At 31.1% G+C, this 21,263-nt stretch overlaps 1 protein-coding gene across 1 annotated transcript; it reads right to left on the reverse strand.

Annotated features, from left to right (window-relative positions):
• Window positions 1–1,177: 1,177 nt before the first annotated feature.
• LOC140039298 (uncharacterized) lies at window positions 1,178–17,718 on the reverse strand. The gene is made up of 8 exons (XM_072084902.1): window positions 17,672–17,718; window positions 17,386–17,478; window positions 11,247–11,601; window positions 10,249–10,806; window positions 6,954–7,811; window positions 4,358–4,751; window positions 3,436–4,142; window positions 1,178–3,153 (listed from the first exon to the last, which is right to left on the reverse strand). The coding sequence occupies exons 1-8, from the start codon at window positions 17,716–17,718 to the stop codon at window positions 1,447–1,449; spliced, it is 4,719 nt and encodes a 1,572-aa protein (XP_071941003.1). The 3' UTR covers window positions 1,178–1,446.
• Window positions 17,719–21,263: the final 3,545 nt, after the last annotated feature.

Genomic DNA, 21,263 nt, shown 5'->3' on the forward strand with positions numbered 1-21,263 from the left:
TGGATTAAATAAGACCATTAAAAGGTAATAATTTGGATACAAAAGAGATATGTGTAGTCAATATAATGATTTACTGAAGTGAGATTATCAGAATAACAGTTATTTAGCAGAAAGATGATTCAGATGAGAAAAAATACAGGTATAAAATGGTTTAAATGAGAGCTTACTGACAAATTGGAATGACAAATATTTAGTAAATAACAATTTAACATTATTTTCAGATACATAAGCAAACCATTATTATGTACAATATGTTTTGTAACAATTAATTTACACTTTGTTTCAGATCTAGAATACAGACAGCATAAACTCAACATAACGTTGAAAATGTTCATTTATACAGAATAAAAATAATTTAATACTAATTAATAATAATTACATTTATTATGTACAGATTTTAAAAAGCAATTGTGAATTTGCAGCAAAATAAATAAAACGAGCAACATATTATTCTGATCAAAATCACAATAATAACTAACCTGCTACTAAAAATAACTGCAATAAAGGGAATAACAACAAATGGTGTCACAATATGTGATAACACTCTATTTTTAATAAAAAATAACCATAAGTTATTTTTATTTCATGGTCAAGATATAAATTCTATTATTAATATTAATGAGGTATTTTTAGTACAATTTTCTGTATATTCTAAAAATATATATTTTTAATGTAATTGGTGAATCACTCTTTTGATTGGCAAATTATTAATTGATGTAATTTACCTGTTTACATTTAATTTTTAAGTTCATTTATCAAATTTCAGTTTTATACTATTGCATTTGAAATGTGGATGCCATAATAAGGGTAAAAATCATAAAAATAAAGATTACAAATTGTAAAATTTATGGTAATTTGGGGTAATACATCCACTTTTAAAAAATCATTATAATAAAAAAAATTCATAAAAAAGCCAAAACATTAATAATTAATATTTTAAACATTCTGTACATGATTGTGATTGGATAATTTTAACTTTAATAATTAATACCCTTGAGGTTTAGCTAACGCTTTTATTTTTATTAGTATGGTAGTATATTGTGTACAAGGAAAAATGAACACAGACATTCATCTAAATTTTTTCAAATAACTCCTATGCTAAATCTTTTTTACAAAATCATGTTTCAAGAAATATATTGAATAGAAAAAAGTACAAATTATTTCAGAATTTTTCAATAATCTAAAGAGGTATATATAACCTTTTGAAAAAGTTTTAAAACAGTAATTTCAAAAAATATCTATTGTTTCATTTGGCAAATATGTTAAAAGAGCTGAATGGGTAATATTTGGCAAACATGTGATAAAATACATAAAAATGTACAGTAGTACTACAAAGTTAAAACTAAATAAAAACATTAAATAGCTGCATCAATTTGTACTAAAATAAATTGCATATCATGGTCATAGTTCAATAGATCAGAACTATTTTTATAATGTTTTTTTTCTTTAAGCAGATGCAAGTGACAAGGTTTCTTGCTTTACAATCGCATTTACTTGATATTGCTCTGCCTCAGCTAAATGCATCACGCTATCATCCACGTTCTCGGACCCATTTTGACAAGGATCTTCTACAGGCTCGGATTTCACAACTGCAATCCTGTCGCTATCTTTTGAAACACCTTGATTAGTATTATTGTTTTGCAATTCAAGCCGCCTGTGTTTGCCTTTTGGTCCTCGGTGATATTCGTGTGGCTCTCTCTGTCGATCATGCATCACAACTTCTGAGTTTTTAGCAACTTTTTCATTTAGTTGCTGTCGATCTACCATGTTCTGCCTAGTTACCTCTCCTTGCATATTTTGATGTCTTTCTCGCAATTTTATTTCCCTTTGCCTTTCAATCTCTTGTCGTTCCTTTTCCTCTACTTCTCTCTGTATTTTCCTCTGCCTCTCCCTTTCCTGCATTTCTTGTTCATGTAGTTCTCTTCGCATTTCTTTTTCCTGTATTTCCCTATGCCTTTCTCTTTCTTGAATTTCTCGTCGCCTTACTCTTTCATGTATTTCTCTTTCATGTAATTCTCTTTGCATTTCCTTCTCCTGTATGTCTCTCTGCCTTTCTCTTTCTTGTAACTGTCTCTCTCGTTCTTGCATATTTCTGTGTCTTTCTTTTTCTTGATCCTGATGCCTCTCCTGTAAGTCTACCCGTCTTTCTGACAACTGCATTTCTTTATGTAAATTAGCTTGTCTTTCAAATTCCTCCCTCTGGCGGTTTTGTAATTCTCTAAGATTGTCTTGTTGCTGCTGTAATTGCTGAGCCGCAGAATGAACTGAGATGGTTCCTCCTTGATAGCTTATCTGTTGTTGTGACACTAGTGGAGCAACAGTAGCACGTGGCTGAGCTCTGACTAAGTTTGGCAATGGTAGGCTTACACCTATTCCTTCTTGTAAAGAATAACCAGGATGAAACTGCAAATTTGTAGTTTGTGGGTTTGTTCTTTGAGAAGGAGGACCACCACGAAGTAACTGTTGAACCGTCACAGAGCCATATCTGTGAGTGTTTAATCTTTGCTGTTCCTTTTGCATAAGGGCATCCCTACTTGTTACCTCAGTTCCAGGGAAAATTGGCACGTCGCGATTTGCTACTGTAGAAGGGGCTGGATAATGCGGTGGTCGGACAAGCTGCACAACACCGGGTCCTGCACTAGGATATTCGTAAGATGAAGGGGGAACTTTACTACCCCTGCCAATTGAGTAAAGAGGAGAGTTATCGACCAAGATCATTCGAGTTCTTGCTTCACTTTCAAGTTGTGACTGGGTAAGGTATGATTTGTTTGAAATGAGTTCAATTGCAGGTGGTCTGCGAACTGCTCCTTGATGATACCTCTCAGACAGGAACAAATCTTGTTGTCCCATTTTTGCTGCTGTCTCTCTTGCAGCCTCAACAAATGCGTCTCTTCCAGATTCCCTTGTAGCTAGCCGGGCATTTTCTATATGGCTTGATAAATCTAGAGGAATAGTATTTTCAATTTGACCAGAGGATGTTGATCTAACTATCTCCATTGCATTAACTTGCTTCTGGCTGAGATCAAGTGGTGTGGGTCGTTCTGGCGTTTCTCCTGACTTACTTCCTCCTACTCTTAGATCTAAGGCACTTGTGTATGATTGTTTATGTTTTTCAAAACGTGTATCAGATGATGGGTTTAACATCCGCCAGTTCTGTACGAGAAAACAAAGAAAATACTATAAATAAGTATATTTTAAAGTGGCATAAGTAATTTCCAAATAAAGACTGCAAATTCCAAACTCATTGGTAATTTCACAATTCAATAATTTAATAATAATTTTGCCTAATTACAATGTCAATTAAGAATATAAACTGTAATATTGGATTCATATCTTTCATGTTACATTACAACTATATTGTGTATTGAAAATTTTTACCAACTCAAATGGTGTCAAATTTTATTTAAAAAAAAAACATTTTTGTCAATAACATACTTCTTGCATATTTTTACATAATGGTGATGATAAATCTGAATCTGTATCTGCTGATTGTGTCTCCATAGATGACAAAGACACACCATCATCTCCAGCTGGTTTTCCACTTCCTTTTTCCGACATATACTTCCCAGGATTCACATCTTTATCACCACGTATCTCTGCATGCCTCTGCGCAGCAAAATGCAGCTCCATTCCGTCAACACTGTTACAGATGAATTCACAATTTGGACACTGAATAAACGTTATAGGATTTCCTTGACACATGCAATGAAACGCAAGAAGATGTGAAAGACCATCTCGAAATGGTTTAGGAGCCTGCTGCTGAGGCGGCATATTATATGGTTCTTGTTCTTTTTCATTACCAACTTTTATCGATGAAGACCCTGCACCACAGTTTGTTCCTACAATAACTAAAGGGTCTTTACTGGCAGATTGATCAGTTGGGTTTTCTCCGCGATACTGTCCCGGTTGATTATGCGGATTGTTTTCAATTATCATAGCATTCTTTTTCTTTCTTGGTCGTTTTGAAAGGGTTGGATTGTAACCCTGCATCAACATAGGCATGTTGACCATGCCAGCAACAACAGCTGGGTTTAATGTTCTGACTTCAGATATTTTAGGAATCGGGATGGTCTTCATAAGATCAATTCCTGGATAACGTATATTGCCAGAAGGAGGCTGCAGCATGTGGTTTTGAACAACATCTAAAAGTATAAAGATTATTTTTAAGATTATTATATTTTCATAGCAAACTGTGAAAAGAAACATAAAAATATACCTTTTTATCAATGTTTCCATACTATTAATATAAAAGAGTGTAAATTTAAATTCCCTTGTTGGATGAAAAAAAGTCATTTGATTGAAGTTTTTTAACATTACTTTTATAAAATTTGCATAATAATATTAAAAGTGCCATTACCACTCCTGGGAAAGGCTTCAATTGGCATTCTCTGCAACGGAATCATCTGAATCCGGGGAAATCCACCCGGAGGTGTTGATGGAATGAATCCTTGAGGAATGCTTGCTGGATACATAGTCCTTGTGGATGGAGGAACTCCAGGTATGATAACTCCTGTGGGAAGTTGAGTAGCAGCACCATTAGACACAACAGGGATTGTACGACTAGCCGATGTCTGAATCAGAGGAGGTGGACCAGATTGATGTTGTTGGTCTTGACGTCGCAGTTTAAGCAAAGCTCTGATTGTTTCATTTTCTTGGTATGTTCGCTCAAATTGTTGGCTCGGCTGCGGGGATGCTTGACTAGACATGTTACTTTCAGGCATTGGTGTTACCTCATTGTGTGGCAATTCAACCTAAAAAATATATATATAAATATACATTATTTATTCCTCCCAATGGTTTAAATGATATGTAGTATGTACAGTATTATTATTATTATTCAAAGTTGTTATGCTTTTTAAAGGAAATTATTTAACTTCTACATATTAATATTATTGACATATTTTCATGGGATCAACAGTGTTGACTGAACTTTATTTAATTATAAGTAATTAACAATAAATATACATAAATAGGAATTTTCCTGTTTAAAGTGAAAATGTTATGTTTAAAATACATAACATTCCAAACACTTTTTTCAATAAGTCTTCATTTTTTTTTTCTTTTCTATTCCTTTAATGATGTAAAAAATAGGATCTACTGTGATATTATGTATACAATTTAATGCAAAATCCCAAAAATTATTCATTCAATTTCATTGCGCATATTAATTATAAAATCTGCAAATCTTTGAATCATTCAATTCATAAAAAAAGATATTATTTTGCTAAGAATTCCTACTAAATTCTTAGCTTGTAAATCCACAATCAGCCTCACAGTTTAATTGCATTTGCAACACAAATTTAAATGGAATGACGTCAACCGCTGACGCTACATAATAAATATAACTGGAATATTTTATTTTAGCTAAAAATAAGCATAGTACTAATGGCTAAGAGTGTAGTTGTTTCGACCGTAGCGCGTAAAATATTTTCACTTTATCGTTACAGACTCTAATTTAGTGATCACATTGAAATAATTTGTTACTATTTTCATCACCCAAACATCATATGCACTGCTAAATGACGAACACGACAGTTGTCATGACAACAAGGAAATGTGATAAATCCCAGCAGCTAACTAAATTTGCAATTCAAGAGAAAAGTTCCTAGAAAAATTCTTAGTTCATAGAAGTCATCCTAATAAAATGTTAAGATAGAATAATGAATCTGATTTGCCAGTGGATGATGACTAATTTAACGTCAGACATCAATATTCTCTGATAGCAGTCTGTTGAAGTAGGTTACTTTGAAATGTGTCCATGTTTATTTTTATCTCAAAAATGCATTGATAATTCAACATGTTTATACTAAAAACACATTTTGATATGTATATGTTGACTTAAATAAACGTAACGTAAAATAGTCAGTTGTATTTAAAGTTACTGTAACCCGGTTTTCTGTACAGTATTAATATTTTATATCAATATCTAGTCAATTAGTACCATACTAAAATAGTTAAAGACACTAGGTAAATTCCCTACAATTTGTGACATTTTGTAAAAATAATACATATATATTACTTTAAAAACATTAAACCAGGGCATTCCTTGTACGTTTTATTGTAAATTATGAGAAAAAGTAAGAAACAATGCACTACCTAAGTAGCTCGCGGCGAGTGACCTCTTATGGACGGTCTTTAGGCCTAGCTGGTAAACATCGGTAATGTACGAACATCGTACGCTAGCTATATACCTAGCCTGACGATGTATAGTTGCTGCATTAATTGTCTTTCTATTTTTGTCAGACTTTGTTGATACATTTATTAGGGAAAACCCGGTATTTTCGCTGACAAGTTTGGAGTCTTCCATTTGTTTGGTCTCATGATCGATTGAAAAGTGGGTGAATTACAAAAGAAAACAAAAATATCAATCCGCGCGCAATGCATTTTGGGATTTATAGCGGGCCACTATAATTATTAGAATCGACTTATTTTTCACATTTTTAACCATTTAAAGACGAAAAAAGTTATCGCAATAGGACCATATAGTATTATTTTTACATTAAATATAGTTTGTGATCTTAAATTAGATCTAAAAAAAGTAGGGAAGGTGTCTTTAAAAGCAAACCTCCCTATTAGGCATCTTAGGGGGATTTAATTTTTAAACTAGGTAGTTTAAGTCTGGAAATTTTTCTAAATTACTAAAACAAACAAAAACATTTTTTTCTATAGGTTGTGCTTCCACAGCAAAGACTATCTTTCATTTATCTTGTTTGACCCGCACTTTTTTCAAGGCTAGTCTATTTATAATTTTGTTTTATCAATTGGTAAATAAATCAACAGGTAGATCTTCACAAATAATTGTCCAAAATGTCTTTTCTTAGAATAAAAAAAAACCAAGGATATACAAAAGGTGATCTGACAACAAATTATAAAAAACTTCCACTTTTGACCGAGCAATACAGTACATACAGTACAGTGCCTTTAAAAAAACAATTAATATATCATGTTCTTACCTGTGTGTGTCTATTAGTATTAGAAGGTGTAGGCAAGCTAAGTACCCTTGGTGGTCTGTGCATTCCAGCAGGCATATGCAGTGCTGTTGGTGAGAACTTGTCAGGCTTTGAATGACTGGGCGACGACACATTAATATGAAGAGGACTTGCCGGTAGTGATTGACTGGACATATGTAAAGGATTAGGAGAATGGTAGTTAGGACTCTGGCCTAACGACCTGGGTTGGCTTATAGATATCTGGGGTTGTTGAAGTTCTGAGTGGTGCGAAGATGCGGATAACGTTCTAGGTGATTTATCACTGGTTGTCTCAGGTGAGGTGTTCGTCGATACAAGATTTGACACTTTAGGTGCCGACTCTTTAGGAGAAGCTGGTGGTGTAGCTGACACAGAATTCCTGGGGCTAGACACTGCAGGTGACAAAGACGGTTTAGAAAAAGGTGACACCGGATTTGATCTGTATGGCGACACAGGTGACCTTGGAATCGGCGATGACGCTGGTGACCTTGAGGGTGACCGTGCTGGGCTTGGTGATCTGGATGATCGTCCATATTTTGGACGAACATATTTAGACCCACGAAAAAGTTTTGGATGGCAAGCAGTTGGAAATTTAGGAACAGGAGTTGGTAATGCTGGGCCCCCAGACTCCTGGATCTTTTTGCAAGGTACACAAACAACCATGCCAAAAAACGCAGTTTCTCTGCCATCAGTAATAATCTGTCTCTGGCAAATAAAACAACGAACACCACCTGTGCTTGCTTTATATTGATTTATATCGGGCTTCTTAAACAAATCTTCAGATGTTGAGGATTTCTGTGAACTTGTATCACTCTGACCTTCCTGTTGCTTGCTCTCATTTGACTGAAAAATAATAAAAACAAAAAATTATTTTGACTAAAAAATATAAACACACAAATTATATATTTATGTATTCCAGACAAACACTAATGATTTAAATTAATAATTGTACAACAACTGAATGAGATCTACTGTATACCTGCAAGCAAATAAAAGCACAATAAATATAATTTATATAAATGTATATATTCGAATTATCTTTTACTTGATGGATATTCTATTTATTATAATATATTAACCTCTTTTCAGATAAAATATTATTAATTTAAATTGTTGTATTTGTTTTAAATGTTTTGTACCTTATGTTAATGTTTTTTGGTTTAAATTTATTTATGAATATAATTATAATGTGTGATCCACTACACTACATTGATATTGAAAGTATTATACATAAAATAAAGAATAAAAAAATTAATGGTATACCCGGGCCCCTATGAAATTGACACTTTTAATGTGGCAAAACAGCCACTCCTCTGCCTTAACCATGCGGCCATTCACTCACTCATTAAGTAGCCACTTTGTTTTTGTACCAAAGATATCCCTTTAAATACCACTTTATTTACTCAATTCAGTATTTATATTAACAACTCTAAATGATTTCATCATTTAATAGCATTATTCTGCTAAGTAATTGATATATTCCAATCATATGGTTAATTTAATATTGAAATACTTGACTTAGTAAATGAACAATAAAAGTGCTATACAGTGTAAAATACTTGACAGAACAATAAACGGATAGACAATACTTGACGGGGCAATAATTAATAGGGCAATAATACTTGATACAACAATATTGATATTAAAATCAGGATGTGGATGTCCTAGGTGACAATTATTTATTCATACATCCTATATTTTAACGTCTCTAAATGATATTATTGTTCGCAGTACTACGAGCGGGATGAGGATGTATGGGGGCGGTCAGATGAGTACACTCTGTAAATATGGTATTAAGATTATAGTAGGTTTCTTTAGTATCACAGGATGACATGGCACATACTATTACATTTATAGAAAATTATAGTCTAGACTGTATTTTAATAAAACAAGACATATAAGGGATAATAACCAGATCTCTGCTGGGACAGGGGCTCCCATTTTGATAATAAATATGTTCATGTAACAGAACTATGTCTTGTAGTAATACATCAATTAAATACTTTTATGAAAACATTTTATAACACCACTAGGGATGAAATTGATGCATTGCGAATAACTTTTATAATTTAAAAAAAAAACACATACAACAGAATTAATGAAAAAATAATGTCATGATTATTGAAAATTAATAATACTGTATTGTTTTTGTTGGTCAATGTTTACAATTTAGAGTTTAGGTCAAGTATGTCTGCTGTGAAATTAACATTCTGAGTCTAACAATAACATACTATATTTGATACGAGAAAACAACAAACATTTGCTGTAAATGTCAAAAGGAATACAGTACATAGATTTTTCTATTTTCTGTACTGTGTAGATATAAATGTTATAATCTGCAAATTAATCTTGTAAAATCTTGATTAAATCTTGATAATACTTTAGTCATTACTCCCACACATGCACAAATTTGCATTCATTTAAATAATTGATGATTTAAATTTTTTTAATTAGTGGTCATTCAAAAAAAAAACTACTGCACATCAATTTAAAAAGTTTAAAATCTGTTTTTTTTTTAAGTTTTGAATTGTTATTTTTGATTTAGTTTGTATTGCGGATCCAATTACAAATTGTAATGCAAAAGATAGGACACCGACTTAAGCTCAGCCCTTCATTTCACAATTTTTAGGCCCTGGGACTTCCCTATTTCAAAATAGGATCTGCCACCGTATAATATTAAAATACAGATTTTCAAGTATGATAATAAATTTAAACATTAATTCCCAAGCCAACATGTTAGCATATGTCAAGAACATTGCATTGTTACATTCAACACTTTCCTATGTTGGACATCTACTAATTGTGGCCATTTGAACCCTGGACAATAACATGAACTTTACATTATGGATCATTATTGCATCAACAACTACTGTATTTTTCTTTTTTATTGTATTTGAGACTAACTATTTTTTTCAGATAACTTATTCAGTACATTTAAATACACTTTCGATCCTTATGAAAAGTAATCTGCATGATGTGATGAAATTCATTACAATATGAATACTATCTGTCTGATGTGGGTGGTTGGTTGTTCTGTTTTGTCTGATTGACTGCTTGTAAAGGTATCATGTAATTTTACATATTCATTCTGATAAATGTATTATAATTTTAGCCCAACAACAAATTTAATCATATGTGAACAAAACAATAGTTTTTTTAATAATTATTATTATGTTGGATTTTTATTCTATTGAGATATGATAACAATCACAGGACTGTACCTACAAGCTAAGGCACCAAAAAACAGTGCCACTAACAATTTCTAAAAATGAAAATATACCTGATCTGCTTGTGATGGCATACTCTCCTTATTACTCAATACTTCAGGTTCCTCATTGCATTGTTTTTTAGCAGAAGGTTCCTCTGATAATTCTTGGATGTCTGCCGAATTCTGCAACCGTTTCAAAGAATTCTCATCCTTATTTGCTTCCGCTTCTTTTGGTAATGGAACTTCAAAATCTAAAATAATAGGCTGTATATTTTGAGCTTCTTTCCTTTCAGATGCGACGCCCATCCCAGATATTCTTACAACCTCTTCCTGGTTTGTTTTTTGTTTTTCAGTTTTGTTTTGGACACTAATTCGGTCTAGAACCATGGATAGCTGCTTTTTCCTGGAACGTTTTTTCTTTTTTTCCTCTCCATAAAAGCTGGCATCAATGTTTTCAGGTACTGTGTGTGAGAAGCTTGAGTTGGCATCAGAATCTACCTCGCTGTCAGTTTGGCTCGGACACTCGCTGACACTGGATGGCGACCAGGTGGCTAAGCATTCCAGATTTCTATTTGTGTCCGAGCGATCATTGTGTTCCATATGATGCCAGCCTCCGTTCATTGGTATACACTTATAGAAAAAATAGATTTATACAGTAAATGTGGTATCAATAAAATAATTAAATTTTCTCTATATTATACATTAATTGTTTGTTACAAACTTTTCAACAATAGGCAGGCTTGTGATAGCTTTCAGAAGCAAGTTTAGATTAAAAAAAAAAACATCCTTTACTAACATTATTATTAACAAACGTTTTATAACATAGATTTGTACTTCCAAATATCAATTAGTCATTGGTTTAACTAACACCTTTATTTTAGACTACTACTAGAATTTGATTTCCTCATAGAAAATAATAAAATAACAGCTAATTTTAATTGCAATATTTATTGCTACTATGCTATCCGTAAATAAATGTATGTTATTGCAGAGAATAACATTTTAAGCTTAAAAGCTTGTTTCAGGCGGGGTCTGTAATTAAACACAAAATACAAACAAGTAAATAGTACCTCTTGATATGCGTTGTATTCGTTGGCCATATCACCATCACGCCAGGCCTGAATGGCACGTTTCTTTACCGGCTTATTATTCATTATCGTGCTGTGAACAACATTACGATCACATGGATAACCTAAGGGACTTCTACCATAGGGGAACATATATGGATATGGACGGTTTTTCCCCACGCCATAGAACCAGTTTCCTCGAGGGCGACGAGCTGAATAGATGTGCTGTGGAAAAATGCCAAATTCTATACCGTTCAATGGTGCAGCAAAGGTGTTGAGGAGTAAGGTTTTAAGATGGTGCTGATATGGCTCGGTGCCCTCTAACACGTCTTCCTTCTCTTGAAGTTTACTCTTTAACCTGTTGTTCAATAAGAGAAGACAAAATTGTATTATATTATACTAAAAAATTAATTATGAATCCAGGCAAACATAGACAGCATTCAACAAATGATTTGTTTTTCAAAATCTGCTTAAATTGTAAATGTTTGTAATCAAATAAAATTTTATTATTAAACGGACTGATTGTAAGACTGTTAGTACTGTTCCATGTACTGTAGAATATGCTGAGGATTTATGAATTAATGCTTACTAAGTAACAGTATGACCTTTAAAATACGGACTTCACACAAAACTCTCTCAAATCAACAGAATATTTTACCATAAACTAAATCAACACCTTATGTTCCATCGCATACAATATTGTCCACAAAATAATGAAATACTTTGAAATAGTGGTAGTAGAAGATTTAAAAAACGGTTTTGATATGAACTCAAGTATGCAAATGATCATGGATTAGTGATTATGCACAAGTATAAAATTTCAGACAGTGTGCAACAGACAGGATTAATATGGATTAAAGGGATTACATTGTAATCCAGAATTCTAAGAATTCAAATCTATATTTCAATTATTATAATTAAATAATATTGTGAGATAAAAAGAAACCAGCAAATATAATCAATAATATAAATATAATAATATATTTTATTGGCATTTTGGTCAATGATCCAATTTCAGGGTAGGGAAAACTATAATATAGTTAAAATGGCACAAATTAATTAAAATTTGTATTAACTGTATAAGTACACTTCCAATATTTTTTATTTATTGCAATCTTAACCATATAATTTTTATTATATATATATACATATTTTTAAATATGTAAGTGTTTAGTATCATCTGCAATGACGTAAAAGTTTGAAATATTCCTTCTGTTTCGAATTATTTTTGATTACTCAGAATTTGGATACATAATAATAATACGTTTAAAATAAATTTAATCTCAATGTGATAATGTCAAGTTTTTTTTTTATTAATGTCTCAATTAAAAACGTCATCCAAACTGTTCAATTCTTTCAAATTTTAATTATATTATGTTCCACTTGCATAATTTATACAGTATTTATGATAGAAAAAGTCTCTACGCAATTTGCATTATATTGTGTTAAGCAAACGCCCACACATGATTTGGAATAGATCAAACCAAATACTGTTGGTTTCGTATGAGATGACATTAGATTATTCTAAACAGATTTAGCAATTTGACGTCATCAATTTTGCCTTTACAAATATCACATTAAAATGTCTTTATTCTTAATCATATATTTCAATCTTCAAAATAGAGGAATTTAATTTAAATTTGTTTTTCCTTTCCTTTTGTGTTTTATTATGGTAATTCAATGCACATGGGGATGAAGAAAAAATATTTAAGATACTGAAAACAAACATTATCTTTGGTAAATCGTAAACTATAAAGTGTCCTACATACTTTATACTCTTTTAAGTACACTGCCTGTAATCATGGAAGTATACATCCATGCTGTAATGAATTTAAGTATCATACTACCAAATGATTGTTATCAATGCATTTTCATTAGTATTATACACTTAAAATTTCCACAAATATAGTATAGGTCAAAGTTCAAACTATGTCAGTACCTACCTCTACTTCCTATTACATAACTACTCATTAACACTGCTATTCTCCTACCTTTAATAAGGTCATAAATCCATATTTTAAAAGCATACACAAATATTACAGTTACTTTAATATTACACCGGTTGTAATAGAACAAGCAACTAGTTTGCTTTACCAGGTAGTGAAGACTGAGCCAGGCTACCTGGTTTCTAAGAAATGACATGCCATGTCTAAGAATTTTGACAAGCTAGCATATTAATATATTCGCACATTCCAATATCCAGAGGAAATCAGCTGACTCCATAGAAACTATCAATTACACTTTGCTACTTGGTCACATGCTCATGATGGGAGTAATAACAAGCATGATTTACAATATGCTTAGCTAGCTCATCTGAAGCTCTGTCTACACTATCAAACTTTGTGTGACAAAAAAGTTTCATGTCCCCAAATATGGTAGTGATATGCTTAAATATGGTAGTGATATGACATCATCATGCTATATTATTCTTCCAAAAGCAAAGTTCCGATAAATATCAATAGAGATTTAATTTAGTTTTTAGGTCACATGAAGTTCATTAGATATTTTCTTTAAAGTATACAATGTGTATTTTTTTTTATTACTTTATTATTGCTTTATTGCAAACCTAATAAACATCAAAAATGTTATCGTGACAGCAACCTTTAGAAAAAAAACCAGCAAAATAGTATAAACGTGCTATAATATAAAGAACATTGTGATATTATATCTATAATCAATATTTTTCACCAAGATATCTCTAGCTGAACATCATCATCAAATTTTCAAGTCACAATTTATTACTTATAAAAATGAACACATAAAATACAAATACTGTTACTATAAAGAATGTTTATGAGTTGAATAGTGAAATTATTTCATGAGTTGAAAGATTGATTGTTCTATTTAATGAGGCAGAATAGGAGAGTCAGACTTTCAACAAATTAAAATATTCTTCCCATCCACTATTTGTTTTATAATTATCCCTATTGTTCTAAAGCTAACTTGCATGTATTGAATTAATATACTGTTTTCATCTTGAACTAATGTCAAAATGAATACAGTAGATAGCAGGCTATTCAGAATGTGGGATTTGATTTTGGCAGTGGAATATAGCTGTTAGACGATGTACAATACAGGTGGGATTTCAAACACGCAGCTTGCATTACACAAGATTCTCCTATGTAATAGAACCATAATATAACTTTTAATTTTTTAATAATAATACTAATACTGGGGATTAATCGATTTAAAATATTCATAAATTGTACCAATAAATACATGCAAAGGCAAATTACTGAAAATCTGACAATGTTTTTGGTATCTCAGTGGCTAGATCTCAATGGAGAAACAAATAAAATAACCAAAAAGCTAAATCAAATTAAAATTAAAGTAAAACAGCCAGAAATAAATTGCAGAGCTTTGGGCAATACTATCCCTTCCTAAGTGCAATATAAGTACTATTTAGTACAAACTATTAACTATTATTATTATTAAGTTCAATGTTGTAATAAACTATTAGAAAAACAAAAACTTCAATTAAACATACTCACAAACAACTTTATTATTTCAATGTTTATCTCAACATTTGTCCAAAAAAAAGGATTAAACTAATTACTAATTATAGTTCTATATTAACATTACAATATCAAATTCATATGAAATAAATTCATAATAAAAGAACAAAAAAATACATAGAAGTAAATTACTAAAAATATAAATCACAAAAATAATTTAGAAAAACAAAATTTCTGCCTACCAGTGTTTGCTCATCATTCTCTCATGACACAAAAATGTTTGGAAGAACATGCAATAGTAACAAACTTAAATGAAACCAGACTATCAGATCAGAAATGTTTCTTGAATGCAAAGTGGTAACAATTTATGATGTAGCCAGTTTATAAAACTTTCCGTGATTCTGTGAAACCAAGGTACCAAATAATTCCTGGTTTCAACAGGGGCCAACCATTGTTATTAACAACCCTATCAAAGTATGCTGCATCCTGATTGGTTCAAGTATATTGCCTCATAAATATTCATTCAGTACATGTTAATATCGTTAAATATTAATAAAAAGAATTTTCAATGAAAATGCTAAAATGTTAAGATAATTATATTTTTATTACTTCGCCATTTTTGTGGACAATAGTTTTAAACGAACATTAAATAATAAAAGTATTATGATAAATGGTACTTTGCCGGGATGCATAAAAATTCATATTTTTGTTACTACAGTATTAATTGTCATAAAAAAAAAAAATTATTGATTAATTTAAAGATCTTTATTTAAGATCTATTTATTCATGACAGTACTTTTGTATCACAATCATTTCTTTTTTTTAAATAGGTGATTAAAATATCTTAATTTATGGTATATGTATAAGTTAGACTTCCAATGTCTGGCACCCGGATGTAATAGCAACAGTCAAATAATAGAAAATGTCTTAAATGGGACAGTGACAATTAAAATTGTTGGGACAATCCAGATTTGTTAGTGCGAGGAATTTGTTTGTGGAAAACAATATTCCATCATTTTATGAATATTTCGACTTACCGATTTCTTATAAGAATAATGAAAAGCGAAAACAGAATGTTAATTTGTATATATAAATATTGTTGATGGATTCAAACATGTACTACAAATGGAGAGAGGCATTATATACCAATAGATAAAAGCTTTGGTCCTCTCTCTCCTTCATCTTTGTTGTTTTCTCTGTAATGTATTATCAATTGTCTGAAATAAAATTTGAATTGAATTGAAAACAAGGCAACTCAGCCATAACTTTGTAATTGTATTATTTGAATTGCAACATCATTTAAGTGTGGTTCCCACTAGCGACGCAACGCAAGGACGTAACGCAACGCAAGTGAATTGACCAATCCCAAGTGATGGCTTATTCGCTTGTGATTGCTAACTGTCTATAACTTCGCTTGTCATTGGTTAAAACGCTTGCGTTGCGTTTACGTCTTTTCGTTACGTTCTAGTGGGAACCAAGCTTAAACAGTTTTCATGATCAATATTAATTCAATCATTTCAACAACAAAAATATAGTAATACAAAATAAAAACAAATACAAAATATAATCAAGAAGAACTTCTTCAGCTTTTCTACAATATATTCGAATATTTACAGTACGCCTATTACAGGACTAAATGATTATTTGTCCCCAATGCTACAGACTGTTGTATTTTTCTATTCACTACTGTACCTTTGACCTTACCCAGAGTTATTAAATCCATGAGAGCATCAACAAGTTAGTGTATTAGAATTTGGTTAGGTAATGTTACTAAATTTAGAGTACACAACACAGTGTAAATAAAGCTGTCTTTTGTATAGATCAGTACGGTCCCTGGTTTTCAAAGCAAGAATATTCTTCCAGGGATTAACTAAATTCTCAGAACATTCTGCCTACTTGGAATAACCATAGTTCCTGCTAAAATAATCAAAGTAGTGTTTAATGGTCTAAAACAGGAAACTACGAGTAAAAAGGAACAGTTTAGGGGAAATTCCAATGTTTTTCCATTTTCACAATTGATAATTACCGTAATCTTTACAAAAAGAGATTTTGCTATCATTGAATAATTAAAGTTTATTCATAATATTGAAATGATAACCAAAAGTCAAAATTCTTTTAAATTATTGAAGCAAAGTTTGGTAGATATTAAATAATTTCATTTACGTGTATGTGGAGATTGTGAATTTGTACATTGTAACATCTAAAGGAATTAATTTAAACCATGGTATGCAACATTCCTACTCTATGGTGTATTGTACAGTAACTTACAATTTGAGTGAGAAGCCAAGAGCACAATACTGCACCTCAGTTGAGCAGCCCTAAACTAATACATCCCTCAAAAAAAAAACTTTATTTAATGCTTAAAGAAGGACTTGGATCGACTATACTGATTAATTTCTATAGCATACAGTATTTTATTATTGTTTTTTTCTACTGTACTTTCTTTTTTACATGTTACACAACCTCGTAGAAGATCGTTGTCGTCATATTAAAATAGTAGTGACATAATTAGAAAAGATTACTATTCAATATGGAACAAGAACAAAATATAAAACCAAAAGAAAGAGCATTGTATTATTTAAACACATTATGACTACAAATGATAATAATAATAATAATAACTACATCTGTTTTTGCTCTAGTGTGTTTGTTTATGGCACAAAGGGTTACTATGTACAGCTACATACCTTGTAAATTCCGAAACAGGATTTCTTAGAACATACAAGTTGCCCGGAAAGATGCAAGCTCGTAGAAAAACCAAATTTCCTAGCACAAGCTGCCTTCACCGAATTTAGTAATAAACAAATTTATCACTTGAATTGAGGATATATTAAAAAGTGAAGTCTTTTATATATTTGACTTAGATTTCAATGTGGTGATAAATATTGCGCTATCAGTGATGTGGTTCAAAGTCCTAGGCAATTATAAAAAATACACACAAAAGCCGATACTGCAATACTTTAAAACTATTACCGCTTGCAAATTGATAAGGAACTGGGTGAAATCCATTGTAAGGCCATCGTATTGCTTACTGTTTAGATTTAATATGTGATAAATTCATTACATATTAATATTGCTATCATTGATGTCAGTCTTTCTTATTTAAACAGTTTCTACTATAGATTACTGCAATGTTCAATATGGTATACTAAATAAATTGCAATTAGTTGAATGTTCACAAACTGACCGATATTTTATCATGTCAATCTAAGGTAGGGGTAGTTCAAAGTTCATAAATATGTTCTCCAACCTATCAAAACAAATAAACTGTTTAACAAGGGGCTTCACTCCCTCACACCTCACACATTCACCTAACGTGGATGAATCAACTATTTGATAAACAAAATAATTGTTCATGTATCAGGTTTGTAGGTATCTACAACAGAACAACAAATGATTTATGAGATGCACAAAAATGAATCTGTTTCACTTTGATTTCATTGTTTGCCACAGTATGTTAACCAACCACATTCCCCTACTGAATATATCCCCTATTGTGTATATAAAAACTATCTCCTACTGGGTCTGTCTCCTACTCAACACTGCTGCTATTGGAACTAGGGTCTGACTGGAACCAGGGTCTGTCTTCTACCGAGTCTCTACAGTCTGCCAATACAGTACTAGTATTTTATCAACAATATTCCCCTATACAGTACTATAAAGCTTTAAATATTATTAATTGTGCAATTATGACATTATATTATACTGTTATGTTTATCAAATATTGGCTATAGGCCAATCTGCACACTGACACAATATGACCTAAATCCACTTGCTATAAAAAACTAAAATTAAATAACACAAGGGGGAATGTATACTGTATCCTTTTTGCAAACCACAACTTTCACTGAATATAACCAAATACGGTTGTGTTAAATAGTCCTTCAAATTGGTGGTAGCAAAATGAATATACTGTAATTTAATACTCATGTTATCCTTTTCCAAGGAAATGTATAATGCATGATGACAATTTTAAATTTCCCTGATTATACAGTAATGATGTTTACACAAATTGTTTATTATACATCTCACACTTCCTAAGTCCCCCAGTAACCAGTAGAGTTTCTTGACATTTGATCTTCTGTCTGCCAATAAAAGGATGTACACTTTTGATTAATTTGGATATTCCAAAAACATCCAAATAGTGCGTACATTTCAGAATCTTTTGGTTAATAAAGGTGAAAAATGCGATGGCAACGTAATTTCCACAAGACATACCCACGTTTTATTATAGATGGTGTTGCCTAAATTTGTTCAATACCGCCCTCTATGTCTGGATATATATTTAACAATATAGCACCTTCTATGGTTTGGCCATGCATTTATAAAGTCTCCAGATATTAAATTTTTCCAAGTTTGAATATTAACGAGTAGCAACAAAAATTTAAACATAACAAATTGAATTTCAGAACTTCACTAATTTTTAAATTAACATAATGATGACAAAGAAAAAATATTAAATAATTGTTTTGAACTGTCATGAAAGGTTATGTTGTCAAGCTCTGACTACACTATCAAACTAGTTTGACCAAAAAAAAGTGTGATGTGCCCAAATTTGGTAGTGATATGACATCATCCTATCCATATATGGGCACATCACATTTTTTTGTCACATAAAGTTTGATAGTGTAGACAGAGCTTTAGATATTTGTCAATTTGAAATATTAAGTAACAATGAATAAGTTGACAGGATTCATACTTCCTTAATATAGTATCAATGCCATATGAAAGAACTTTTGATTCAATAGCCTTTCACCCCAACTACTAGAATCAAACTTCCATCCAGACATAGGGAATTCATTTTAACCCTGTAGACTGTAACAGACCTCGGTCTCTAAATCTCGTTTACCACCAAGAACATAATGGATCTATCTACCTATAATACACTATTGAAAATTAATCAAAGAAAAATTATACAAGCATGAAGAATAGCTACAAAAAAAGCGTAGGTTGAGTTAAAAGAGAAAAAAAAATAATTTTGTCATTGTTATTTTTTACTTTTACACATAAATCATCTTATTGACTGACATTTTCCCCCAAAAAATAATTATACACTAATAATATTTCATATTTTATTTGCTCTCTGTAGACAGGTATCCAGAGTATCATAATAATAAGTGACTGTACCATGATACATCCTAAATAAATAGAAATTACATAACATTATGTAGAGTTCATCAGTAAATACTATCATATGAATGTTTAATAATGTTATAATTTACTTGCAGTAAACAAAATAGATGCTAATCATGTTCATGATGAGGATGGTGAACGTTACTTCAGGCAGGTAGATTAGTGTTCACTAAACCGGAATCAAGTTTAAATGGATGCATGAATACATGAATAATACCAATTTGTTTAGCAATGTGCTTACTGTAATAAAAGTTAATGGTTCCTGGGGCACTATTTTGTAATATTGTAAGATAACTATACAAAATTGGTATAAAAATGAAGTAAATTGGTATAAATTTTTGGGGATACAGCCTGAGAGGTATTGCAGTGTGTGTAAAAACGTTTCATTTCATTTACTGGAATTATGAAATTCTATTAAGTTCATATTTTGTCTATCCTTGGTTATCCCACAAGTGCTGTTATTGTAAGTAGACAATATAGGATTTTAGGATCATTTTAGAATATAAAACGTAGTTACTGACTGAAAGAGAAATGATTTTAAAATTTAGTACACCTCTGTATCGCATGTTTGAAAACACACACAGTACTGTAATACTGTACACATATCTAATATAGAGTGGTAATAAACCAACGTATTGTTTAATGTTGAAATTTGAAACCCTTATCATTAACTCGCTGTTTACTGCCCTCAGACATTTTAGACAGAACAAAGTGAATAAAAGCTGAATATTTTTTAAAGACACTTTTTCTGACTTTTTAAAATTTATTTGACGACTTTTAAAACTATAAAGAAAGCAATCATAAAATATATTGGATATAATTTTAAAATGTTCTATTACTATTATATTTCATTACTATTAATCAAACTGAATTTTTAGTCTAGAAAACTTAGTTTTGTATTTTTTGCTAAACAATTATAAATGAGTAATAATAAGGTACCAGTAGTTTTTTGTTATTCTACACTGGCAACATTTTTCCTGGATTATTACTGTAATACTAAAAGATGTCAACAAAATTTTAACTACAATTGTTAAAATATGGAATATCATATCATTTTATGCTACATCAATTCATTTGAATTTTAATATTTCAAATAATAGGTGAATAGATTGCTTCACTAAACTTCAGTATACAATTGAGTTTGATGAATCGTAAAAAGCATAGACGATTCTAGAAACAATTAGTACTGGAAAATTTAGGGAAAATAATATGCATTGGTATTAATTCTTATAAATTCAACAACAGTATATGTATGTTTAGGATGATGAGCACCATAGGATCATATCACACGGGTCTCATAATCGTAATCATCAACCAGAAGCCTACTGGGTTATTTTTTTTAATTACTGTTTTGGTAGACAATACAAAATCTTTCATTCATATTTTAACTTGATAAACTTCAGGTGGACTATTATACAATATACAATACATT

This window comes from Antedon mediterranea, chromosome 2 (genome assembly GCF_964355755.1).
Source record: "Antedon mediterranea chromosome 2, ecAntMedi1.1, whole genome shotgun sequence".
Taxonomy (NCBI): domain Eukaryota; kingdom Metazoa; phylum Echinodermata; class Crinoidea; order Comatulida; family Antedonidae; genus Antedon; species Antedon mediterranea.